This window comes from Oncorhynchus mykiss, chromosome 4, assembly GCF_057628025.1.
Source record: "Oncorhynchus mykiss isolate SJ-2025 chromosome 4, ASM5762802v1, whole genome shotgun sequence".
NCBI lineage: Eukaryota > Metazoa > Chordata > Actinopteri > Salmoniformes > Salmonidae > Oncorhynchus > Oncorhynchus mykiss.
The window spans coordinates 20,260,285-20,288,158 of record NC_143025.1 but is presented as its reverse complement, the minus strand read 5'-3'; the positions used below and the strand labels follow the sequence as shown (position 1 = coordinate 20,288,158).

Below are 27,874 nucleotides of genomic sequence, written 5' to 3'. Positions count from 1 at the left end.
TCTGCACTGGCTAATGTGGCCATGTCCAGTACCATGGCAGCTACTGAGGCAAATGATCAAATATAATGCATATGATTTATTTATTTATTATCGGAACATTATTCATTTCAAACTCTACAGGTGGCATGAACAGACCTGAATGTATTTTTGTTAGTATTTAGTGACACCGTGTGGCTAGACAATGAACTGAAATGTAATACAAATTCACACCATTCAGGATTTAAATCGCTTTTACCTTTTGAGATCATGTAACGTGTTGTCCTTTCAATTTAAAATGTTGTGTGTTCGTTGGTAGCACAGGTACACAGTGATGTGTCCTGTTGCCTGTAGCTTTGGGATAATGTGTGTGTGTGTGTACCCCTAGGGCCCCAGAGAGACGCTCAGGCAGGCCGGGAGTTTATCCTGAAGATGTTTGTGGACCTGAACCCTGACAGCGACAAGATCATCTACTCCCACTTCACCTGCGCCACGGACACAGAGAACATCCGCTTTGTGTTCGCTGCTGTCAAAGACACCATCCTGCAGCTCAACCTGAAGGAGTACAACCTGGTGTGAGAGAGAGAAATTGAGAGAAACCTCACACACAGCACAGAGTACACATCTACACACACACCTGCACTAACACACACACGCAGACACATTCACCAACATGCATTTACACACACACTTGATCACACATGCGTAATATATTCCAGGTTCTATTCACCCCTGGTCCCAACATCCTCCTGCTCCTTGTCTATGGTTTAATTGGATGTGTTTTTCCAGCTCCAGTCATTCCCCCCACTCCTCTCTTCCCTGCCCACTGCAGCCTGCATCCCTCCACTGACTTGACTTGGTGGTTGACAGCTCTCATTTGTCACCTGGTGTGGCTTGCGTCTCTGGGTCACCCCTGTTAAAGGAGGGGGGCTTGGGGGTGGGTAGGTAGGTTGGTAACCCACCAGTCTGCAGAAGGTTGTGGGTAACTGCATAGAATCGTTGGAGCAGGTGCGGGTGGTGCTAAGGTGTGGGGGGGAAGCTCAACTCTACATGGTCTTTGAGGTGTGTGTTTTTTCCAAACCTCACGCTAGGCTAGAAGTCACCTTGCACTGTTGAATATAAAAAGTGTGTGTTACAATCAAGTGGATGCTCACACATAGACAGAGCAAGGGTGGGAGAGATGAAGTAAATTGATCTGTGTATATTAAGAATTATTTTAGGTGAGTTTATTGACTATTACTATTGCTACTACCGCTTTCCCAATGATGTTAATTAAAGATGAACAAGACCGCAGCGTTTCTCATTTCCAAGAGGAAAGTCACAATTATCCAATAGAGGATGTAACCTACATGATTGGAAACTGTTAAAGTTTCCTCCTTAATCCACTGCTCCCCTGTCCGTCAGACAAAACATAATTTACATTTTTCACAGAACCCCTTGTTGAATTGGCAGCATCTTGTAACATTCTAAAACGACAATATGAATAAACTGCAGCACTATTTAGATTTAATTTGTCATGATTTTTACTCCTTAAAATGCTGTACCATTTGCCAAATGTTTTGTTTGCTGTAGATACAATCAAGTTGCCAGTATCAGTTACATCCCCCAAAACTTTTCAGATACGATGAACAAAATCAACTCGTTGGGGAATGGGGTGATGGAGATGACTGAAACGAAATGTGTATATTTACATGTGTCTTCTCTCATAGTTGCATTGAAAAGTTTGGTACATTAATTTAGGCAAAACTCATTTATATTTGCCGTACTATACCGTTTCTTTTGGACAATTGCCTAATTAATTACAATTGTTTGATAGTGTGTTTCTGTGACTTTTTTAACATTTTGGTTATCTTCCAATGAAGGTAAACAACTTGCTGTACTTGTGCAGATGACATAAAGGAGTAGTAAGGAGCAATAGTTTGTTGTAATAAAGAAATCTTTAGTGCTGCCAGGTAACTTAAGTCACAAGTTGGTCCTCTACACGGTGTCAGTACAACTTCTCTTTGTTAAAGGTATTGGATATTTTTTGCCCTATTTGGCCAATATTTTGAGAAATGGCAGTGATAAATAAGAGAAGTATTTTTTTTATTTGTCTAATTTATGGACCAGAGCTCTAGAAGTGTCTCCATCAGATGGGAGACTGGGAGAGACGGGGTCCATACTGCTGTTAAAAAAATATGATTTTATCGGCATGTGATCTACCTTTCTTTAGAGACATCATACTTTGTAGTTGCAGTTATGTTCTGCTTCAATTTTGAAATGCTTGAGAATGGGAAGATTCTTTTCCATTTTGGGTTGGTGCATTATGCAAATAGAAAAAAAGAGACTCATCAGTGGTTGAATTTAACTGGTCTGTGCTTGCATTTTTGTCATTTAAGATTTTAGTTTGGTATTGGTTTTTAATCCCATATCTTGTCTTTTGCTTGATAGTTAAGATTCCATAGCTAACAGTATGTCGATAGATTGCTATTTTGTCTTTAACGTAATTCAGGTGAGTTTTCATAACTTTTCATTATAAGGGCTACTACTAGCAAAGTTGACAGAGAATTAAAGGACTCTATGGATGATATAGAGCAATAGGTGCAATTAAAGTGAGTGTTATGAATCAGGGAGCCAGTGTTGGGGTGTGTTGATGCCAAGGGGAAGGCCATTGCCACAGGTTGAGTGCAAACTGTCCAGGGATGCCAGTTGGTGATCATTGGAGGATGAATTCTGCTGGCTATTTGCCTGTAAACTTTGACCAGCCCGTTTGGGCCTGAGCAGAGCCTAGTAAAACCACGAGGGGATCGCATAGCTACCTGCCTCAGCCAATCTTTAGTGTGCTCTTCCGTTCCCACCTGCCATTCATGTCTTCAGCTTGGCTTTAGTCCATTGTTGTGGATGGTTTGTGTTTTATGTGCCCTACTAGTCATGTTTCTATGCTTGAGATTTATATACTAAGAAAGACCATGACTGGAAGACATATGATTGCCACAGTGCTATTTGCACTCCAGAGAGCGTTGGGTGAAAGCGGTTAGGTGAAACTTAACACTTTAGAGAGTTATCATGAATGCAGACTTGTTTTTCATATCTTGTATTTTTGGTGCCAAAAATAATGGCCAAAGTGGCAAAGTGAAGTTTGTGCTCTGTTTAAGATCTTGCTGTGTGTTTACAATTACATTGAATTGCAACCTAAGAATGTTTTGCCCATAATGTTGGCTTGGGTATACTTTTCAGTCCCCCTTAACTAATGTCCACTGTATACTAGCCTGGCTGAAAGGTCCAATTTTTACCTTTCCTCTACATTCTCTACCCCAGTTGTTAAATGGTTTGTGCAATTCATGGAAATATCTATACATGTTGCTTTCACTGAAGGTGGAAAAGTATGACCTTTTTTTGGACTTAATTAAGTGCCACAGTGTTTTAAAAATGTTGAAACATGTTGGACATTTTGTAATACCTTGTCATTTGGCCAACCCACGGTGGATGCGGCCTTGTCGTGAAGGCAGCTTGTGAGTTGTCAGGGATGTTTGGTGTTGCACAACTTGTATTTGAAGGCCTTTCTTTGTTAATTAATGGTCCCACACCTAATACTTTAAATACCACATTATTTGTGAACTGTACATAAAAATAAGAAATATATGAATGCTTCCTGTACAACTGCAGATGAGGCTTTCAACTCAATTTGAACAGACTTTTTGTCCTGATTGCATATGTCTGAACGGATGTTTTTGGTTTAACTTGTTGAGCTTGTAGGCAAGTTTTCATTTCTCTCTCAGGAGTACGAAAGTCTCTTGCCAGGGCAGGCTGGACTGAGATGTTGCCAGTGGTACTTCAGATCACCACCAACAAGGCAGCTTGTTTTTGAATTGTTTTAGAGTGGTTACTGCTTCTCTGCTGCTCTGTTACCTCAAGAAGCACACTCCACCCCTTTGACCTGTGGTTTACTTTCTTAGGTAGAGTAGGGTTTAGTTCTACACGTGACACTCATGCTGGGCTCTCTTCATGCTTGTAACCCCCCAGTGGTTTTGCATTCATTTAGTTAAATTGTACACATTTTGCTCTCTACTGTAGGTATCTTGCATCAGCTTGTGATCCAGTGGTTTTGAGGTGTATGATGTGCTGTGTGGTTGCTTCACTCTAAAAAACACTGTACAAATGTCTGGCACAGGCCTCCCTCCCTGCTGTTGGCAGATATGAGAATGCTACCATGGGTTTTCTGAGCATACAGTCAGTGTCCGTTTAAACCAAGTACATTGTTTTTTTCCACATGTGGACTATGGACAGTGTGTATGTAGCAATGTGTCATGTGCACCCTCTACAGCACACTAATTGAACATTACAATAACTAGTAAGAGAACACGGAATAAGTACTGTCGTCACTGAAACCAGCACAGTGGGGATTGAGGAAGGGATACACTACTAGAGGCAAGTCCATGCCATAGACTGACTAGCACTACAGTATATACAAACAGTTGCCACCATTTTTCCATACAGTTCATTTTGAAATAAGCCTGTTAAACTTTATTTATTGTAATGCTTTGCCAAGTGAAGGTACCGAAAGAGTAAAATACTGTAGCAGTTGGATTCATCGGTGAATTAATGAATATGGTGTTTTTTAGAATATCAGCTGTTGTCTCCTCTTACTTGATCTTTAATCCTTTCTTTCTCACGGGTCAATGCACTGAACCTGCGCTGCAGCAATGGGACTTCCTGCATTCATGCAACTTACATGTTCATTCAAGCACGTTTTGTTGGTACTATGAGATGTGTATACACTTTTGATGGTTAATGCTTTTTCTTGAGATCCATACTGATGTGATGGATGCACAGAAATGCTAAAAGCTCTTATTGCATCTTTTTGTTTCTTTTGTAAGGCTGATGCATTACCTGAACTCTTGTATTTAGGAGCACTTACTATGATAGATTTTTAAATAAGAGGTTAAATAAACTTTGTGTAGTGGTGTATAAATTGAAAGTAATGTATTTTTTTCTTAAGTATACCAAATGTAAATTATGTACAATAATGAATGTGCCAATCCCCTTTCTTTGTAGAGCCAGACTCTTAACAAGTGCCAATGTTGTGAAAAATCATAAGGACCTATGTATTTCATGGTCCACTTTTTAAAACAAATAAACACTAAGTATGTGATTTAAGATGAATAAATAAATGAAAAAGGTGAGTTTTATTCTGTATTTAATGATAAACTGCTGTTTTGAAAGAAATCACATTTTAATTGCATGTGTTGGTTTGGTTTGGGTGGGGGGAGGGGGATAAACTGTATTAATGCGAAGCCCTCCAGAAAAGGGACCTAATGGGTATTGATTTACAGTATTTTAGCCATATTTCTCTTTTGTATGTTTCATTTCAACCACTGTTGCCTGAACCTCATTCAAACATGAAAATGATTTTCATAGCCTTCTCCTTTAAAGAAAAAGTATCTGTTTTAAATTGGAATAAAATGTGTTCCTATACTCTGCTGGTGTTCTGTCTGTATATTATGAACTCATTTCTGAACAATTAGCTTTTGAAATACAGCACCTTTTAATATGAGGCTTTATGATTGAAACAAAAAAATCATCCAGAAGACAAACTTGATACATTTTATGTGGTTGACATTTGTTGTTGATACCACAGTGGGAAACGATAGAAAACAAATTAAATGCAGCTAGTGTACGCATTCAAGGTGGAATTTGTGTTCCCTTCCACGAGGGGCGCTAGTTCTTTAGCCATTACATTTCTGGGATAACGTTTTGGGCATGTTGAGAAGTGCAACGTAGAACGTTTCAGATAGAAATACATTTTCTTTTAACACCCACTGCGTTCTATTCCAATTGGCATAGAATATGATTTGTTCTGTACGGTGGATATCTTTGTGGGGCGTTTTGTAACGTCGCAACTTGCCTCAGGAATGGAATGTGGACTCCAACCTCCGCCACAAATTCGGATTTAGGCTAGGGACAGATTTGACAGACGCTGAGCAAGTGTATACTTTAAAGTTTACTGTAAGATTTGTTAATGATTTAAGCTTTAGTTTTTTTTTGCGCCAACTGTTTGTTTACCAGCACTGGTTGTTAATAAACGGGAGGAATTCAATTTAAGCGAATACAGAGGTCCATTTTGTTATTTTTGCGAATTCGAGCAGTTTTCCATCTGAAGCGTTGTGTGTTAGCGGACATATAGCTTTAGCTGGCTTTGTTGCGTTGGCGAAAACACACGGCGAAAGAAGACCGAACAAAAGAAACCAGGAAAAGACCTAGCGTTATCCATAACATTTGTAGTTATATGCATATTATATTTAGCTAGCTAGTGTACTAGTTACGTTACCTATAAACTGAAAACTAACGTTAGCAACAGCGATTAATCATTTTGAGCGACAACCTTTGAAGAATTAAGAAAGGACCATTCAAATGGTTGAGGTTTGTATTTCAACGAAAACGAGATTCCAGCTGGTAGCTACTGGGCTACTTTTGTCGAGTGATATACACCTGGACAAACAAGAGATATTGATTAGCTAGCTGACGCCAGCTGCATCACCAATTTTGGGGACAATAACTAGCGTTCGCTAGTGAGCTGGTCAACTCGTGTGATTATTGGCTAGATTCGAGTTTGCAAATACGGACAAAGAGGGGAACAACAAGCCAATATTTTTGTGGGGCTACATTTTGAACACTCATCATTCATCGTATTTGGGAAGGAAAACAATAAACAAGGAATTGACATGATGTTTCCACAATCCAGACATTCAGTAAGTGGATTTAATATAATATTCGGAGAATCACTAGATTATTTTCTGTATTTAACTTGTTTGTCTTCGTGTGCCAGTTAGATTGTATCTAGTTATACAATGAGCAGACATCGTTACTTTGTATTGCATCAGGTTTTTATGTTTTCAGCATGTCACTTCCATCAACAAAAAATTATCGTCACATTTAGTTTCAAATCTGAATTAAGCAGACCCCCTGGGGCAATTTGATTACTAAACCAGACATAAATTAGGGCCTATTTGTGCCTAACCACCGGTATTATGCTTAGCTACTTGTTGTGCCCATACATTTTTATGCCGTTTGTTGACTGCGATTTCACTGGTTATTAATTAAAGTGGAAAAGAATCATGCTCATTTCCAAGTATTTGCATCAAACTGTCGGTGACACAATTACAATATTTGTTCTGTTCAATACAGATTCGCATGATTTGCATTGCTAATGAATTTGGATTGCAAGGCAGATGGGAAATGTAGAACGGATGGCTATTTTACTGTAGCTACAAGTATACAAGCCCGTCAACGTAATGCATACAGTGTAGTGATTACTCTTACAGGGAGCCTCATATGATGACATTGAAGAAGTTGAGGGACTTTGCAGACATGATACAGGAACTGGGGGTAGATTTGGTTCATGTCCAATGTTGAAACATTTTAAGATAATTAACTTTCGAAATCAGAACTGCCTGTCTATGATTTGTTGTCAATGGAATTTATAGTTTCTTTGACAACGATAAGTACGGCTGTCTACATGATCCTATTGACAATAAAATAATTAAGTGAAGTATCTACCTGAGTATCCAGAATATACTGAGGGGTAGAGCTGGTACTGGCTTGCGATTCAAGGCCTGCAACCCATGTAGTAGGTCTGTGTTGTGCCTTAATAACCACGTTTCCATCCAGTTGTTATGCAAGTATAGTAATGGCGTATTAATAAATAACATAACACGACAGGTGTTATGGAAACATGAAGTGTCGGTACAATTTCGTTTGACATTGTTTCTTTTTGTGTCTGTAAAATTAATTGCATGAAAATTGGTGGCGTAAACCATCACTTGGAGTCACGGGATGATATGCCAAATTGTACAACCACAACGTGGGAAAGCATTAAGGGCCTGATTCAGACTTAGGAAATGTACGCTTTTTATACGCACGCCTTTCCAACGCACTTCTCAGTAGTTATTTTTCAGGCATACGCGTCGAACACACCGACAGTGTCATTGCATTTTGGTACACTAGAATTACGTTAATTTCCAATGAAACGCTGCGTTTGCCTTGCAGCTTGGCAGACGCAGTTGCAGTGCGTTTACTCTTGTCTATACGTTGGATTTATCGAACCTATGCGTCAAACTGTATGCATAGATGGCTTGACAGAAATGGTAGCAGAAGTTGAACCTTTGTTGCATACATGTGCAGATGATGCTGCATTCTATTTTGAGCAATGATGCTGACCGGTGTGATCGACAGCTTCATTGCATTTTGGTACACCAGAAGTAATTAATTTCCAGTGGAGCGCTGCGTTTGCCTTGTAGCATTGCTGTTGCAGTGTGTTCTGTGTGGTGCATACTTTGGATTTATCGAATGTATGCTCAACTGTATGTGTAGACGACTTGACAGAAATGGTAGCAGAAGGTAAATGTTGAACTTTTTTTGCATACACATCCAGGTGATCCTGTATACTATTTTGCGCAAAATCACTATCGGTGTGATCAAGGCATTCATTACCTTATGCCGGTGCGTAATGTTGTTCCCTTGCACGCACTTGAATAAATGTAATTCACCTGGTGAAAACCCTCCCACTTGCTGTGTTTTTCCTCATGGAGTTGTCATTCAATAGATGTTTCAGTACATTTATATAAAGACATCTTAAAAAAAAAAAAAAACATAACTTACTAGAGTATATGGAGAGAACGTTCATAACATTAGGGATCAATGAGAGAAGGCCATGTCAATACACACATTCGTCTCCTTTTCAGCACCAATTGGTGCATTCAAAAATACTCTATTATTTGGGGCTCGGAAAGTATTTATGAATAATTAAAAAACAGGTTTGGAACGCCTTTACACAAAATATATTGGTTTATCATAAATACACTGGTTTGATTCATCCTGAAAATTACCATATTCAACTGTTCCAGCCATGACATATTGGAAGGTGAGAAAAGTGTAGAATATGGTTTGAACAGTAGTCTATAAATCTACCTTAATATTCCTCACTTATCGTGGAACTGTGACAACAGTTCAGTCATCATGAACCTTGCTCCAGGTTTAAACTGATACATATGGTCTGCGTTCCATAATGATTCAAATAGGCTACAAGTCCCAAATTATTTCATAACTTGTAATACGTTAGCCTACTATGAACCACTATTGCTAGCGATCCTCAGGAACAGCCACACGAACGTGACAGAGGAAACGTAAACAAACAATATATAATGGTGCAAAGTGTAAGGAAAGTAACACGGTTATAAATGCATGCGGGTATAACTGACGGTGGCTACCGATAGTGGCTAATACAATTAAAAAAAAAATATATATATATATATATATATACAGTGAAAAACTCCAGGCATATAAATTAAACATTCTAGAAATCAAATGGGGTGTATCTGTAGACACACATTAATTTCTTTGATCTCCACCTAAAACAAATAGCGGGTGAATAGCATGCTATTGTCATGCTTAAGATCAAGGTCAGACTACGCGTAGAGAGAAGTACTTAACTAGGGTCGGACCACCAGACCCCCACCAAAAGAGTTTGATGATGCGCTTGATGCCAATTTCCTATAAATATTGATGGTATTATTTGAATGCTGGTGAGATGATGATCGATGCTTGGCTGCAAGTTATCAAATTAAAATGATATTGCTCTTATCCATATCTTATAACCTACCCTGTCAACTTTATCAGAGAAATGTCTAGAGAGCATGCGGCAAAAACAGATTGGGCAAGTTTACAATTTATCGCAAAAGTTTTGGCAGCCATCGGTAGATGGAAACACATTGAATTTCTTGGTGTTTGCAAAAGTACTTTTTATGTGCACTACGTCATCACACACAGCATTTTGTCCTCAATAAGTCAGTTTCATGGAAACACCTCTCGTGGGGAAAATGTGAATATTCTTTATGCATATTTTAGAATATTCACCAAAAAAAATCGGTCTCCATTTGTATTAAAACCTAGCTATTGTGTGTAATGGAATGCATATTTCCCAGCATGAAAACAACTAACCCTGGTGGGTACCTTTTTATGACTGCAATAGGCCAAAATCTTTTTCCCAAATCCCAATTTCCCATGGTAATAGAAATTGGTATATGGAGAAGAAAAAAAAATATTCTCAACCCATGGTCACATAACTCACATTTGTGTACATATTCGGGTAAAAAAGGAACACTTCAGTAAAAGTCTATTTGAAATGTTCACATTACTGTCATGTGCTAAACAAGCAATTGCATTTGCACGGTGTTGGTGCTGTGTAGACCCTGTCGTTCCCAGCTCAAATAAAACCTGAAATGAAAGTTTTGGAATACAATGTCGGCAAAAATTATTACAAGACTATTATGTTACCACGGTGTGCTTGCTCCATAGCAACAATTTGTCATTGCCAGTGCCAACGTAGAAGGGGGAGGAATTGTTTGCTCAGGCTAGAGCCTGGATGTCTCATGATATGAATGGTGTGCTCTTGTGCATGCAGCCGCGGGATGCGTCTCTGTTCTAAGACTGGCAGTGTGTCTGAGAAGACTGCAAAGGTTCCAACCACTTCATCAGTGTGCAGAGGAGAAGGAAAGAGCTCCTAATTGTGTGAGACACCAAACTGGATCCCCATCCCATTCTACAGAACCCTTCAACTGACTGAGACACTTTCTGTATTTTGAAAGTTATATCTTGAAAACTTGCTGACATGCAAAAATTTGTGGGACTCAACAGTGCACTAATGAAACAAATTAAGAGGTCGACTGATTATGATTTTTCAACGCTGATACCGATTAATCGGCCGATTTTATTTATTTGTAATAATTACAACAATACTGAATGAACACTTATTTTAACTTAATATAATACATCAATAAAAATCCATTTAGCCTCAAGTAAATAATGAAACATGTTCAATTTGGTTTAAATAATGCAAAAACAAAGTGTTGGAGAAGAAAGTAAAAGTGCAATATGTGCTAACGTTTTAAGTTCCTTGCTCAGAACATGAGAACATATGAAAGCTGGTGGTTCCTTTTGAAGTTTTAGGTTGTAGCTATTACAGGAATTATAGGACTATTTCCCTCTACCATTTGTATTTCATTAATCTTTGACTATTGGATGTTCTTATAGGCACTTTAGTATTGCCAGTGTAACAGTATAGCTTCCCTCCCTCTGCTCGCTCCTCCCTGGGCTCGAACCAGCAACACAACGACAACAGCCACCATCGAAGCAGGGTTACCCATGCAGAGCAAGGGGAACAACTACTAGAAGGCTCAGAGCGAGTGACGTTTGAAACGCTATTAGCGCGCGCTAACTAGCTAGCCATTTCACTTCGGTTACACCAGCCTCATCTCGGGAGTTGATAGGCTTGAAGTCATAAACAGTGCAATGCTTGAAGCACAACGAAGAGCTGCTGGCAAAAAGCAAAAAAGTGCTGTTTGAATGAATGTTTACGCGCCTGCTTCTGCTTACCACCGCTCAGTCAGATACTTAGGTACTTGTATGCTTGTATGCTCAATCAGATTATATGCAACGCAGGACATGCTAGATAATATCAAGTAATATCATCAACCATGTGTAGTTAACTAGTGTTTATGATTGATTGTTTTTTATAAGATACGTTTAATGCTAGCTAGCAACTTACCTTGGCTTACTGCATTCGCGTAACAGGCAGTCTCCTTGTGGAGTGCAACGAGAGAGAGGCAGGTCGTTATTGCATTGGACTAGTTAACTGTAAGGTTGCAAGATTGGATCCCCCGAGCTGATAAGGTGAAACTCTGTCGTTCTGCCCCTGAACGAGGCAGTTAACCCACCGTTCCTAGGCCGTCATTGAAAATAAGAATGTGTTCTTAACTGACTTGCCTAGTTAAGTAAAGGTATAAAAAAAAATACAGATTTCCGATTTGTTATGAAAACTTGAAATCAGCCCTAATTAATCGGCCATTCTGATTAATCGGTCAACCTCTAAAGCAAATACCAAAATATAGTTTTGGAGTTTCCTTTTAAGATCAACGGCATCATGAACTTTGCAAGTACCAGGACATTTTAGCCAAAAACCTGGTTGCCTCTGCCAAGAGGTTGAAACTTGGCTTCAAGTGAATCTTCCAGAAAGATGTCAACATTGAACCACGCCCCATGGTGGCGGTGGGGTTATGGTATGGGCAGGCATAAGCTACGGACAACTAACACTTACATTTTATCAATGGCAATTTAAGTGCACCAAAATATGAGGTTGTGTTCATAATTTTTTATTTTAAGGTATCTATGACCAACCAATGCATATCTGTATTCCTAGTCATGTGAAATCCATAGATTATGGCCTAATGAATTTATTTAAATTGACTGATTACCTCATATGAACTGTAACTAAGTCAAATCAATGAAATTGTTGCATATGAAAAAAAACAGTGTAATTGAGAGTGAAAAAGGAATCTTGTACAGAATCAAAAATTACTAAACAGTCATCCTGTTTGCAACAAGGCACTAAAGTAATACTGAAAAAATGTGGCAAAGCAAATTAACTTTGTCATGAATACAACGTTTTATATTTGAGGCAAACCTAATACAACACATTACTGAATACCATTCTCCATATTTTCAAGAATAATGGTGGCTGCATCATGTTATGGGTATGCTTGTAATTGTTAAGGACTGGGTAATTTTTCAGGATAGAAAATAAACAAATGTAGAGTTTTTTTTTTTTAAATGAATGGAGCTAAGCACAGGCAAAATCCTTGAGGAAAACCTGCTTCAGTCTGCTTTACACCCCCAGACACTGGGAAATGAATTCACCTTTCAGCAGGACAATAACCTAAAACACAGGGGCAAATCTAGACTGGCGTTGCTTACCAAAAAGACAGTGAGTGGCCGAGTTAAAGTTTTGACTTAAATCTATGGCAAGACCTGAAAATGGTTGTTTAGCAATGATCAACAACCAGACTTTGTTGAATTTTGAAAAGAATAATGGGAAATGTTGGTGTGAATACTTACAGTTGAAGTCAGGAAGTTCACAAACACCTTAGCCAAATACATTTAAACTCAGTTTTTCACCATTTCTGACATTTAATCTTAGTAAAAAATCCCTGTCTTGTGTCAGTTAGGATCACCACTTTATTTTAAGAATGTGAAATGTCAGAATAATAGTAGAGTTATTTATTTCAGATTTTATTTCTTTCATCACATTCCCAGTGGGTCAGAAGTTTACATACACTCAATTAGTATTTGGTAGCATTGCCTTTAAATTGTTTAACTTGGGTCAAATGTTTCAGGTAGCCTTCCACAAGCTTCCCACAACAAGTTGGGTGAATTTTGTCCCATTCCTCCCGACAGAGCTGGTGTAAGTGAGTCAGGTTTGTAGGCCTCCTTGCTCGCACACGCTTTTTTAGTTCAGCCCACAAATCTTCTATAGGATTAAGGTCAGGGCTTTGTGATGGCCACTCCAATACCTTGACTTTGTTGTCCTTAAGCCATTTTGCCACAACTTTGGAACTATGCTTGGGGTCATTGTTAATTTGGAAGACCTATTTGCGACCAAGCTTGAACTTCCTGACTGATGTCTTGAGATGTTGCTTCAATAAATCCACTTAGTTTTTCTTTCTCATGATGCCATCTATTTTGTGAAGTGCACCAGTCCCTCCTGCAGCAAAGCACCCCCACAACATGATGCTGCCACCCCCGTGCTTCACGGTTGGGATGGTGTTCTTCGGCTTGCAAGCCTCCCCCTTTTTCCTCCAAACATAACAATTAGAGGCATGGCCAATTAATTAGGGCTGATTTCAAGTTTTCATAACAATCGGTAATCTGCATTTTTGGACACCGATCATGGCTGATTACATTGCACTCCACAAGGAGACTGTGTGGCAGGCTGACTACCTGTTATCCGAGTGCAGCAAGGAGCCAAGGTAAGGTGCTAGCTAGCATTAAACGTATCTTATAAAAAACAATCAATCTTAACATAATCAGTAGTTAACTACACATGGTTGATGATATTACTAGTTTATCTAGCTTGTCCTTCGTTGCATATAATCGATGTGGTGCCTGTTAATTTATCACAGAATCACAGCCTACTTCACCAAACGGGTGATTTAACAAGCTCATTCACGAAAAAAGCACTGTCGTTGCACCAATGTGTACCTAACCATAAACATCAATGCCTTTCTTAAAATCAGTACACAAGTATATATTTTTAAACCTGCATATTTAGTTAGTATTGCATGCTAACATGCATTTCTTTTAACTAGTGTGCAGCAATTTGGGCCGCCTGGCTCGTTGCGAACTGTGTGAAGACCCTTTCTTCCTAACAAAGACAGCCAACTTCGCCAAACGGGGGATTATTTAACAAAGCGAATTTGCGAAAAAAGCACAATCGTTGCACGAATGTACCTAACCATAAACACCAATGCCTTTCTTAAAATCAATACACAGAAGTATATATTTTTAAACCTACATATTTAGTTAAAAGATATTCGTGTTAGCAGGCAATATTAAACTAGGGAAATTGTCACTTCTCTTGCGTTCATTGAACGCAGAGTCAGAGTATATGCAACAGTTTGGGCCGCCTGGCTCGTTGCGAACTAATTTGCCAGAATTTTACGTAATTATGACATTACATTGCACAACCTTCAATGTTACAGCAATATTTAGGCTTATGGATGCCATCCATTAAATAAAATACGGAACGGTTCTGTATTTCACTGAAAGAATAAAAGTTGCAAGATTTGACCATATTAATGAACTAAGGCTCGTATTTCTGTGTGTTATTATAATTAAGTCTGATTTGATAGAGCAGTCTGACTGAGCGGTGGTAGGCAGCAGCAGGCTCGTAAGCATTCATTCAAACAGCACTTTACTGCATTTGCCAGCAGCTCTTCGCAAGACTTCAAGCACTGCGCTGTTTATGATTTCAAGCCTATCAACTCCCGAGATTATCCTGGCAATACTGAAGTACCTATTAGAACATCCAATAGTCAAAAGTATATGAAATACAAATGGTGTAGAGAGAAATAGTCCTGTAACTAGAACCTAAAACTTCTTACCTGGGAATATCGAAGACTCATGTTAAAAGGAACCACCAGCTTACATATGTTCTCATGTTCTGAGCAAGGAAGTTAAACGTTAGCTTTTTTACATGGCACATATTGCACTTTTACTTTCTTCTCCAACACTTTGTTTTTGCATTATTTAAACCAAATTGAACATGTTTCATTATTTATTTGAGACTAAATTAATTTTATTGATGTATTATATTAACTTAAAATAAGTGTTCATTCAGTATTGTTGTAATTGTCATTATTACAAATATATTAAAATCGGCCGATTTTAATCGGTATCGACTTTTTTTGGTCCTTCAATAATCGGTATTGGCGTTGAAAAATCATAATCGGTCGACCTCTAATATAAACTTCTGACTTAAACTGTAAATAAGAGATTTCTGTTTTAATTTTCAAAACATTTTAAAAAATGTCTAAGAACATGTTTTCACTTTGTCATGGGGTATTGTGTGTAGATTTTTTACATCCATTTTGATTTCAGGCTTTAACACAGCAAAGTGGATTAAGTCAAGGGGTATGAATACTTTTTGAAGGCACTGTAGATACAATACTGTTCAAAGGTTTGGGGGCACTTAGAAATGTCCTTGTTTTCCATGAAAACATACATGAAATTAGTTGCAAAATGAATAGGAAATATAGTCAAGAGGTTAGGTTATAAATAATGATTTGTAATTGAAATAATAGTGTCCTTCAAACTTAGCTTTCGTCAAAGAATCCTCCATTTGTAGCAGTTACAGCCTTGCAGACCTTTGTCATTCTAGTTGTCAATTTTGTTGAGGTAATCTGAAGAGAATTCACCCCATGCTTCCTGAAGCACCTCCCACAAGTTGGATTGGCTTGATGGGCTGCTCCCACAACCGCTCAATAGGGTTGCGATCCAGTGACTATGCTGGCCACTCCATTATAGACACAATACCAGCTGACTGCTTCTTCCCTAAATAGTTATTGCTTGGTTTGGAGCTGTGTTTGGGGTCATTGTCCTGTTGTAGGAGGAACTTGGCTCCAATTAAGCGCCGTCCACAGGGTATGGCGTTGCAAAATGGAGTGATAGCCTTCCTTCTTCAAGATCCCTTTTACCCTGTACAAATCTCCCACTTTAGCCCCACCAAAACACCCCCAGACCATCATGTTGCCTCCGCCATGCTTGACAGATGACATCAAGCACTCCACCAGCATCTTTTAATTTTTTCTGCATCTCACGAATGTTCTTCTTTATGATCCAAACACCTCAAACTTAGATTTGTCTGACCATAACACTTTTTTCCAATCTTCCTCTGTCCCAGTGTCTGTGTTCTTTTGCCCATCTTAATCTTTTTATTTTTATTGGCCAGTCTGAGATATGGCTTTTTCTTTGCAAGTCTGCTTAGAAGGCCAGCATCCCAGAGGCACCTCTTCACTGTTGATGTTGAGACTGGTGTTTTACGGGTACTATTTAATGAAGCTGCCAGTTGAGGACTTGAGGCATCTGTTTCTCAAACTAGACACACTAATGTACTTGTCCTCTTCCTCAGTTGTGCACTGGTGCCTCCTACTCTTTCTATTCTGGTTAGTGCCAGTTTGCGCTGTTCTGTGAAGGGAGTAGTACCCAGCAATGTACAAGATCTTCAGTTTCTTGTCAATTTTTCACATGGAATAGCCTTCATTTCTCAGAACAAGAATAGACTGATGAGTTTCAAAAGAAAGTACTTTGTTTCTGGCCATTTTGAGCCTGTAAAAGAAACCCACAAATGCTGATGCTCCAGATACTCAACATGTCTAAAGTAAAAAATGTACAGTGCCTTGCGAAAGTATTCGGCCCCCTTGAACTTTGCGACCTTTTGCCACATTTCAGGCTTCAAACATAAAGATATAAAACTGTATTTTTTGTGAAGAATCAACAACAAGTGGGACACAATCATGAAGTGGAACGACATTTATTGGATTTTTCAAACTTTTTTAACAAATTAAAAACTGAAAAATTGGGCGTGCAAAATTATTCAGCCCCTTTACTTTCAGTGCAGCAAACTCTCTCCAGAAGTTCAGTGAGGATCTCTGAATGATCCAATGTTGACCTAAATGACTAATGATGATAAATACAATCCACCTGTGTGTAATCAAGTCTCCGTATAAATGCACCTGCACTGTGATAGTCTCAGAGGTCCGTTAAAAGCGCAGAGAGCATCATGAAGAACAAGGAACACACCAGGCAGGTCCGAGATACTGTTGTGAAGAAGTTTAAAGCCGGATTTGGATACAAAAAGATTTCCCAAGCTTTAAACATCCCAAGGAGCACTGTGCAAGCAATAATATTGAAATGGAAGGAGTATCAGACCACTGCAAATCTACCAAGACCTGGCCGTCCCTCTAAACTTTCAGCTCATACAAGGAGAAGACTGATCAGAGATGCAGCCAAGAGGCCCATGATCACTCTGGATGAACTGCAGAGATCTACAGCTGAGGTGGGAGACTCTGTCCATAGGACAACAATCAGTCGTATATTGCACAAATCTGGCCTTTATGGAAGAGTGGCAAGAAGAAAGCCATCTACAATGGAATGGTTCAAAAATAAACATATCCAGGTGTTAGAATGGCCAAGTCAAAGTCCAGACCTGAATCCAATCGAGAATCTGTGGAAAGAACTGAAAACTGCTGTTCACAAATGCTCTCCATCCAACCTCACTGAGCTCGAGCTGTTTTGCAAGGAGGAATGGGAAAACATTTCAGTCTCTCGATGTGCAAAACTGATAGAGACATACCCCAAGCGACTTACAGCTGTAATCGCAGCAAAAGGTGGTGCTACAAAGTATTAACTTAAGGGGGCTGAATAATTTTGCACGCCCAATTTTTCAGTTTTTGATTTGTTAAAAAAGTTTGAAATATCCAATAAATGTCGTTCCACTTCATGATTGTGTCCCACTTGTTGTTGATTCTTCACAAAAAAATACAGTTTTATATCTTTATGTTTGAAGCCTGAAATGTGGCAAAAGGTCGCAAAGTTCAAGGGGGCCGAATACTTTCGCAAGGCACTGTGTGTGTATATATATATATATATATATATATTTTTTTAAAGGCCAGTTTTATTTCTTCTTTAATAAGAACAACAGTTTTCAGCTGTGCTAACATAATTGCAAAATGGTTTTCTAATGATCAATTTGACTTTTAAAATTTATAAACTTGGCTTAGCTAACACAACATGCCATTGGAACACAGGAGTGATGGTTGCTGATAATGGTCCTCTTTACGCCTATGTAGATATTCCATTAAAAAAGCTGCTGTTTCCAGCTACAATAGTAATTTGCAACATTACCATTGTCTACACTGTATTGCTGATCGATTTTATGTTATTTTAATGGGCTTTTTAAAAATAAAACAAGGACTTTTCTAAGTGACCCCAAACTTTTGAGCGGTAGTGTATGTGTCAGATTGGAAGATTTAAACTGGAGATTATGATGTGAGATGCTCTCTCAAACTGTGAAATGCTTAAAGTAGAATATTTCTCTTTCATATATTTCTTTAATAAACTAAGTATATTCCAAGTTATGGTGACAATTGTAAGTTTACGCTATTTTACTTTGATTCCAATGCAATTAAGGTGTTATAATTTGAATGGTTTTAAAGCCCTATTCACACAGGACTAGTATTACTAGAGAATGTTGGTTATGTAAGTATTACCCCTTCATTCTGGGCGTGAAGATATTTCAACATGTCCAGGCAATAACAGGTTACACTGAGCTTGGCTTCCCAAGTTTCTAAATCGCACTAAACCGTCTTTGGTGTAGCGTCGCCATAATATTTGAACGAAGGAAGTGTGATCATAATCATTAGAATATTTTAGCCATCCGCAGTGGAAGACGTCCTAAAATTCCCCCAGCCTTCAGATGTGTGCTAAACAGCGCACTTTCACTTGAGATGCATGTGTTATGGATGATAGTGAACTTGTCATTTCAAAAAGTTTACCTTAGTTGAATTGCTGCTTTGCGATCTATTAACAGCAAGGGTTGCATTAAATATACACTTTTTTTACTTGTGCATTTGGCGATGTTCAATTCATTGTCGCAACCTATAAACAAAAGCATTCACATGAAAGTTTATACATGTAGGCCCTTCATATATAGGCTTTGCACAGCACATTTGTTTTAAGCATTCATTTATTGAATCAGTTGTTTTTTTGCTCAAACTTCGAGCAACACCTGTCAACCCTAGATATGTCTCAAAACACAGGGATGTCGAGTCGCACAGGACTAGTAGTATCAGAGGACCTTGGCGTTAGTAGGTTTTCGGCTGGAATTTTCGGCTGATTTGGATGGAACTTAAATTACTGATGTGGTAATTTGGGCTCGTGCACGTAATTATCTCCCCCAATAAACTACTCCTGTGGGTTTAATAAAGTGAATGTGCTTACAGTCCATGCGGTACTGTAGCACTTACAGCATGATCTCTCATCTTTCAAGCCCCTGTTACCAGCACCAGGTGTTTAAACCCAGGTGTATTTGCATACATTTGGTTGTGAGTGACTAACACAGATAAGCAAATGGCAGATGATGGATAAAACTATTGCTGCTGTAAGTAGAACCCACGGAACAGCTTGTCGCCACTGCTGCTAAATTTGGCAATATGGGAGTAAAATCTCAAACCTATAGACAATACAAGAAGTTTGGCCTTGATTCACAGGTGCACGATCTCACACACACACACACACCCAGCTTGTTTCGCTTTATCAATGCGTTTCCTCCCAGATCTGATGCCGTGGTGGGAGGGTCGGGGCAGAGGATGCACAAGCATTATTAAGGCCACTTGAATTAATAGTACAGCCCCCAGCCTTTTTCTCTAAAGCCTACAACTGGGGGTGCGGGCCTTAATCCCTGGTCCCCTGTATCGCCCATTAATCAAACTCCCACCCACCCCTACTCAATCGCTCACTCTCTCTCTTTCTCACACACACACACACACACACACACAAGGGTGCCATCTTCACTTTTCTCTAGCCAAAGCTGGCATCCACTCGTCAATGCACTAAAGATTGCACACCCGTTTTAAAATAAAGATTTCCCATGTGTTTCGCTCTCCTACTCACCCATACACAAGTCTTAAAACACACAGATATCCTTAGTGGCTTCAATGGTCTCATCTGCTTTGTTTTTTGATCAAATTAAATGTGGAGCTTGACACACACACAGCCAGCAGATGTCAGGGCTGCTCATTAGCATGCCGGAGGGCCCAGTGCCCCACCAACCCCGCGGGGGGGGGGCACAGCTATTGAGGGTCTGAGTGCAGGCCACGGGTCACAGGTGATATGGATTTTTGTGGGGGTCCACACCGGCTGGTTTTCAAGTGAATATGGGGTTGGGGAATTGGGACAGTCTCTAATTCCCCATCATGAACACACACATTCTATGCAGGGTATGCACACCCTACACCTCTCCCCATATGGAGGACTAACACACGAGACTGGTTCTGCCCCCAAAAAAACATTTATTTCACTAAAAGCAATTTCAGTGAGTGCCAACTAGATGAAATGCTAAGGCCAAATAATGGTGAAAATTTGACTTTGCCATTGCTGCAAGTGAGTATGTAAAAAAATATATATTTTGAGCTCCTGGTTAGAATTCATTACTTCTCAAATCCTCAGAGAAGTGAAAGAACCACAGCATTTATATTGTGCTACCTAAAAGAGCTGTTCCTCTTATTATTCAGAGACCTGAAGATTGCAAGAAGAGACACCTGTTACCGCCCATCTGGCTGTTCTCTCTATGAGTGATATGTATGTGTGGGGGTAGATTTCTGTTTTATTTGTTCATAAATGATTGCATGCTTTGTTTGTGGGGGTTGGCCTTTTGTTGTCTGCATACCTTATTCCTGAACGTGTGTGTGTGTGTGTGTGTGTGAGGAGAAAGAAAAGGACAAAGTGGAGGATGATGAAAGAGAGAAAGCAGAGCATGATGAGGATGTTTGTATGTGTGTGTGTCAGTGAGGGTACAAGCAGTATGTGTGGGAGTGTGTGAGGAGGGGGGTTAGAAGTGGAGCAGTGCCTCCATCAGTATTCAGCAGTGGCTGTGTGGGTGGGGGGTGTAACCGCACCCCTGAGCAGAGCACTGGACTGGAACAAAGCGGCTAGGCAAGGGGGCTTTTGATTGGCCAACCCCGGCACAGGCCCCAGACCTGCCAGAACACAGGCACTGCAGAGACCAGACAAGAGAATTAGCTGTACTCTCTCACTTCATACACACAAGGCAGGAGAAAGACTTGAGCAACAAAACATCTCATCTTGGAGCTCATTGAAAACCTCAGAGATCGATGGCAGGAAGCCCTCCCAGACTGGACTGGTAGTACCCAGGGTTAGGCTGTGGCCCAGCTGGGTCTAACTAGCCAGAAGGCTACCTTCGTTGTTTAGCAGATAGGAGTCAGGGTCCAGAGGGAGCATTTTAGTGTTCCATGCATGTCAGGCCTTCGGCTTTCATTGTCCATTTTTTTTATTTGTTTCTGAAGCTGGGAGTAATCATTGTACTGCCCTTTTGGACCCTTGTAAGTAATAACCTTGCTTTTGAGAAAGAGACATCAATCACAGGGACAGCCACACACACTCTAATCTCACAGCCTCCTTCACCAGGATATTTTTAATCTTGCCCATGGTCTCCAAACCTACAGCCCTGTTGCCCTCACTGCTTTCCTCGCTCGTGACAAATGTCCCCTTGCGTGGCTGTCTCCTTCGGGTTGTTACAGCCCCTGTGCTCTTGCCCTGGCTTGTGTGTGTGTGTACTGGTATGCCCTCCTCCAGATTGCATTGTGCGTTTGGACTGCCATGCTTGGCCGGCTTTGCGGTGGGGTGGGGGCAGCCTATGTTTGCGAGTGCACTTCACTAGAAGTGATAAAAGTAGAATAATCACATTTTAAAGCATCTTAACATAGGCTGCGCTGCGTCTCTGGAATGGGGGTAAGCTCCAGCCTGGTCCATGGCGATAATAATCAAATTCCTGGCCCAAACCGGATTAGACTCCCTGTTGCTGTGTCTAAGGCCCAGTCCGGCGCTTAAGACACAATCCAATTCCTCAGCCGCTAACATGCAGGGGTTAGCCCTGAGCCAGCCAGCTCACTCTACTGGGTACACTGGCTTTACAACCTCTAAGCTGGGCCTTTAGATGGAATTGTTTGCGGGATCTCTTCTTGGATGGAAGATCTTATCATATGTTGTAGTATAGTCCTTGCTATGTAGGTCTGTGTGCAACGCTGTAACTTTGCTGGATATTGTGGTGGGGGGGTCAATGAGTTCCGGTGTCAACACCCCTCTATGGTGGTCCAACACCAATGTTTCTATATTACTTTAAACTGTGTTCTTACTCTTAAGTTCAGAAAGTCACCACCCCACCCCTTTAGCGACATTTAAATGTCAACCAATTATTCTATTTGTGTACTCTTTACTACGCTTGTCTAGTATATGGTCTTGCATAACTAATTTCTTATACCTAGTTAATTTAAATGGAGTCGAGGCAGTCTGAGTCCAGAAACTTCTTACTTGGTTACATAATTTAATTGCTGTATTAATTCATAAAATAATTCAGTGACCGTCAAAACCTAATGCTTCATTATGGATCAAGCAGTAGACTTCAACATGCTCAAGCAATATATTTAAAAAATACATAGCAACTCATCATTCACCATAAAGTAAAACACATACACATTCAAAACAGTTAATAACCTTATACAAAGGTGGGCATATAGTGGTACAGAGTGGGGTCAGCTCTACAGCCTCAATTCACTTAAATGCACCAAATACCTGTTTATGCGGGTCACTGCCAGAAATGAAGTTTGGGTATATTGTTTTCCTATCTATGGTATCCAGCTTCTCCTGGTGGATATGACAGACGGCAACAGTTCAATCTGCTTTGTGTCATTGTTAAGCGCAGCCACGTCTTCAATCTCCATGACAACCAAATGAAATCAAAATGCAGGCAACAACATTTGTTATAGCACTTGGGCTACAGTCAGTGAAGATGAGTTGAACTGATAGTGATTTTATAACTCAAATTCTCACCTGATCACCTGTTCATCCACTCCCTGCCTCAACGTGAGAGGTGCTCTCTCTTTCTCTCCTCTCTCCTATCTTTGAACCCTGCCATAATCACATGACCAAATATCATTATAATATGAAAAAAATGGATGGCCTTAACAATGATTGGGTTAGCTTATTAACCAGATGTCTTTTTTATTAGCTAAATTATTTATTTACTATGTGGCAATATGTATAGCTAGTGTCATGACGTTGCCAGGTTAGGGGTGGTTTATGACACCCCCTCCCCCATAAATACCTTTCGCCCTTTTTCTCGCCACTCTACAGAATGGACTCTTGGAAAGCCCTTTGTTAACATAGAGAGAGTATTGTAACATCAAAAGGTTGGGGAAAAGAACAATCTTTAGGTAATCCAACCAGTTGAAAGTATCCGTTGGTACTTAAAGAATATGATGTCCGATCAGTTGTCGTCTGAGACATTATTACTAATGATAGGATGACACAAGCTGTATCTTGGAAAGTCTACACATTCTAGTTATCAGATTCATATAGAATCAACTTAAATGTTTAAATATGAAACTATTTGAAAAGATTAAATGTAGTTTTAGTTTATAAAACGAGAGAATTGTTTTCATAAGAAAAAAAATGTTCAATCAGTGGCCACGCCCACGTGAATAGGCATTGGTTGGAAATGATGAACCAACCCCTTTTCTCCATTTCTATAAGAGCCCCCGTGACCCAATTGACGGTGAACTAAGCCAACCTCAGCGTGAGCTATGGTTGCGAATGGTTGAACGAAATGAACATTGTGTTCCCAAAAGACGTGAGGACTGATGTCCATGTGTAGGGTGAATTAGAAGGGTGAATTTCAACGTGGAGGTGACAATTGAAACGCTGGAAGGATGAATTTCGACGATACCAGCCAGAATATAGCATGAGCTTATAGTATGGCAACTTGGTATGAACTTTGAACTCTTATTCAGTAAAGAAGTGATACATCCTAGACGTCGAGTTATCAGCAGCCGCTGTAAACGTGCGTGGCCTAGGAAAGGATGAACAATCTCTTCGGAAAGACCGGGTACTACAACGTATCCGTTCTACCACACGACGACGGTACTACAACGTAGCCATTTTACCACAAGACGACAGACTACAACGTATCCTCACAGAAATATTCTTAAAAGGACAAGGGAGATTTAGTCATTTAGAATGCATAAGATTCTGTATTTACGATGGCATAGCTTCATAAGGTCCGATAGAGACCCAATCCTTTTGTTTCTGTTTTCACGAGCGAAGAGAAAGGCCAGTTACTATTGTGCACTGACCACACCCATCACCCACCTTGCAATCTGAGAGGAGGCAGTCAGCATTTTTAAACTATTTAACCATAAAATGTAATTGTTTTAAAACCTGGAGATTTTGTCATTTTCTGAGGCACGTCTTAGGCCTACCTTTCGAAGTAGCCTTGCCAAAGTCAGACCATAGAAATGTTGAGGGATTTTTTTTATAAACACTTCCTTATGCCATTGTAACCAGCATTTCTTTCATGTTCTATTACTTTTCAAATCAACATGCTTTAATTATTCAACAGCCACTGCTGTGTGCGCATTGGTGTGCTTATAATGTGAAGAAATACATTTATCAACATTTTAAGCTAAACATTCTGATCTGTGGCATCAATCTCATTTGCATTTTTAACATGTTTTGATGAAAGCCTACAGTGGTTGTATGGATTTTGGATCTATGGTGCCAGAACCATCCCAGACATTATTTTCTACAGCACGCCCTTAATTATGATCCCTGTAGCTACCTCTCCTCAGCAAACACCACAAAGAGAGAGAGCAAGTGCATGCCCCTGAACTGTTACTGCAGATCAAAGCAACATGTCAGTCGGCTGCCTCTGGGGACCGGGCACAACCGAAAGCATATCTGGTGGTTGGGGATCCAATCATATACTGAACAAAAATATAAACGCAACATGTAAAGTGTTGGTTTCATGAGCTGAAATAAAAGATCCCAGAATTTTCCCATATGCACAAAAATGTATTTATCTAAAATGTTGTGCACAAATGTGTTTACATTCCTGTAAGTGAATATCTCCCCCCCGCCAAGATAATTACTCCACCTGACCGGTGTGGTATATCAAGAAGCTGATTAAACAGCACGGTCATTACACAGGTGCACCTTGTGCTGGGGTCTACAAAAGGCCACTCTAAAATGTGCAGTTTTGTCACACAACACAATGCCACAGATATCTGAATTTTTGAGGTAGCGTGCAATTTGCATGCTGACTGCAGGAATGTCCACCAGAGCTGTTGTCATTTTTGTTCAGTATACTTTAGTTTTGTAGAAAATGAGGAACTGAGTCAGTTTTAAAGCCACATAAAACCAGCAGCTGCCTGGTGCTTTACAGTCTGAAAATGTTTTCAAATCCATCAAACTGATCATGGTGTAATATTGGGGATGGTGTCAAATTTACGTGTTTCTAGTATTGGGGGGGGGGGGGCGTCATGTCCCTGTCCCCCAAGTTACATGTTTGTTTACTGTCGCTATAGGAGTCCATCTAAGGCAGTAAACAATTTGTGTTTCAGGTAGGTTTGTGTTGAGGTTAAAGTGTTGTTCATATGTCCATATGCGTTAGTAAACAGATTTGCGTTGCGCATCATATTTCCCTTATCCCCCTCTAATTATCTGTCTGTGAGAGATTCCCTTCTGGTTCTGTTCCACCCTGAATGTGGTGATGCAGAAGTTGGTCATGTCAATATCCTGTCATTGGTGAATGATTAGACCCCCCCCCCCACCACCACCACCACCTTCCTTTCCTCCTCTCGCTCTCTCCTCAGTCTTCCCGTGGAGATGTAAACAGGGAGCCGGAGCTCCAGGAAATGCAATCCCCACACTGCTTTTCCCCTCAGGCAGGATTTACAATTGAGGAGGATGTTTTCTGATGATACTCTGTGTTATTGTCGGCGTGTGTGTGCATGCATGAAGCATAGCCTGTGGTCTGATCTGCCGAGCAGAAACAGGATTTGGTTTGTAATCCTTGTTTAAGATAGACATTATGGTGCGGAGTAGATTTCACTTGGATTATATGATTTTATTTTTTTCAATAGCTGGGCTGGGTGGGGGAGGAGGAGGAAAGGGATGGGTGGGGGCTGCAAATTTCCTGAAATTATGAATCCCATGTAGTCAGTGAAGACTATTGCCCCACCATAGCACAAAGCTTTGTAATGCTTTAATTGCATCTCAAAGGAGTGGGGAAGAATCAAATTAGGGATTGTCCTACATTTTGGAGCTGTGTGTGAACAATACTTGTGTGCGTTTGTGAGAGAGGCAGTGTAAAAGTAGGCTGGATTTATTTATGTATGCGTGTGCATGATTCATTCCAAGGACTAGGTGTTGGCTTCAATGGCAGCAGCAGAGCATCTTTATGGAGGCTTATCTCTCTCTGCATTGAGACGTGCTGACTTCACAAACTAAAACACACATTTGCGCACTTACACACTCATACTTAAAATACACATTCTCACATGTACGTACACACACGCGCACACATTTGACACTCTCACAGCGAGCAGGCACCTTTTTCGTCACACCAGATGGCATGTGTCACAATATTACGGCAGTATTTCATTAACATTATGTGCATCCATCTGTTGTGTGCTCTAAGGCCCCATAGAGCCTCTTGTTTCGGTCACTTTACAGCACTGCACCATCAATAGTAGACTCAGTACTACTGCATGTTTTATATAGCCTAGAGTACCTCAAATCGAATCAGTTTATTGGTTGTGTACACATATTTGCCGACGTTATCGCCGGTGCAGGGAAATGCTTATGTTTCTAGTTCCTACAGTTCAGTAATACCTAGCAATACAATAACAATACACACATAATCCAAAAAGTGAGAAATAAAAGTTTGACATTTCGTAACAAGCAACATCAGAATGAGCAATGTCATGGTATATAAATTATGGGGGAAAATCAGACATCACATGTGGGTGAGGTTAAGGGTAAGGGGCCTACATGGTTGGGGTGCTCAAGCCACTAGTTGCACCTATCCACAGATCTAGGATCAGATTACCCTACCTCAAACCCCAGCCTTTACCATTTAGATTGGGGGACAAAAAAATATGACCCTGTATCAGTGGTTAGGGGTACTCCCGGTTGGAGCTTTGTTCATAGCAAGGCTGACAAACTACTGTGGGAGGAACACTGCCCCCCCCCCCCCAAGAATCCCTCCCCCTCCCCAGTCCTAGCTCTGTCTGGGGGCTACCTGCAGGGTCAGGCTGACTATAGCCACGGTTTGCTTTGTCTTTGCAACGGTTGGCTGGATATATGTTAAAGATTAGATCAATTGGAACTTGGAGCCTGTAGGCTATGGTTGTGTAGAGATTTTGCTTGGTGATAACGATGATTGTAATGGATGAGGCCTACTTGTATGTAGCGGTTTTCACTTGGCCTCCTAAGTGTTTTGATTGTAGGGAATGTGGCTTAGCATTTAGCCTTCCTTTGTTTTTAGGATAGTTATCATACTGGCTATCAAAAGTCTGTAAATCTTTTCAAAGTTAAAACGGGTTTGGCAAAATCTCAAGTCAGTCAATCTGTCGGATCTGGAACCAGCTGTGTTGTTCTTAGGAAAAGGTGTCTACTATTAGGCGTACCTCCTGACGTCACAGTATCTACAGCAAGACGGAGGGTGCACATTTCCAAACTGGTTGCATTGTTGAAATTATAAGGAAAATCATTGTATTTCAACATGTTCTAAGTGTTGTCCAAACTCCCAATGTAGTGAGACTCCTTTTAGTGAAGAAGCCCATTTATGATTCATCACAAACAACAATTCTGCAATGTGCTGAATGGGCTTCTGAATGTGACAGGTCATTTTTTTTGAATAGCTGTTATTATTGCTGCAATTGCAGATTTGCAA

The 27,874-nt window shown here is 40.1% G+C and overlaps 2 protein-coding genes across 18 annotated transcripts in view; both read left to right on the top strand.

Moving 5' to 3' along the window:
• LOC110521465 (guanine nucleotide-binding protein subunit alpha-11) overlaps nt 1–5,432 on the top strand; it is a 72,852-nt gene extending 67,420 nt beyond the window's left edge. For all 16 annotated transcript variants that reach the window (XM_036969501.2, XM_090231395.1, XM_090231401.1 and 13 more), the window contains one exon: nt 365–5,432. In XM_036969501.2, coding sequence (XP_036825396.1) covers nt 365–555 — 191 coding nt within the window. In that variant the 3' untranslated portion in view covers nt 556–5,432. The remainder of the gene's footprint in view (nt 1–364) is intronic.
• A 654-nt stretch (nt 5,433–6,086) lies between these two features.
• The window catches only part of LOC110521466 (TLE family member 5), a 40,979-nt gene continuing 19,191 nt past the window's right edge, over nt 6,087–27,874 (top strand). For both annotated transcript variants that reach the window (XM_021599037.3, XM_021599036.3), the window contains exon 1: nt 6,087–6,704. In XM_021599037.3, coding sequence (XP_021454712.1) covers nt 6,678–6,704 — 27 coding nt within the window. In that variant the 5' untranslated portion in view covers nt 6,087–6,677. The remainder of the gene's footprint in view (nt 6,705–27,874) is intronic.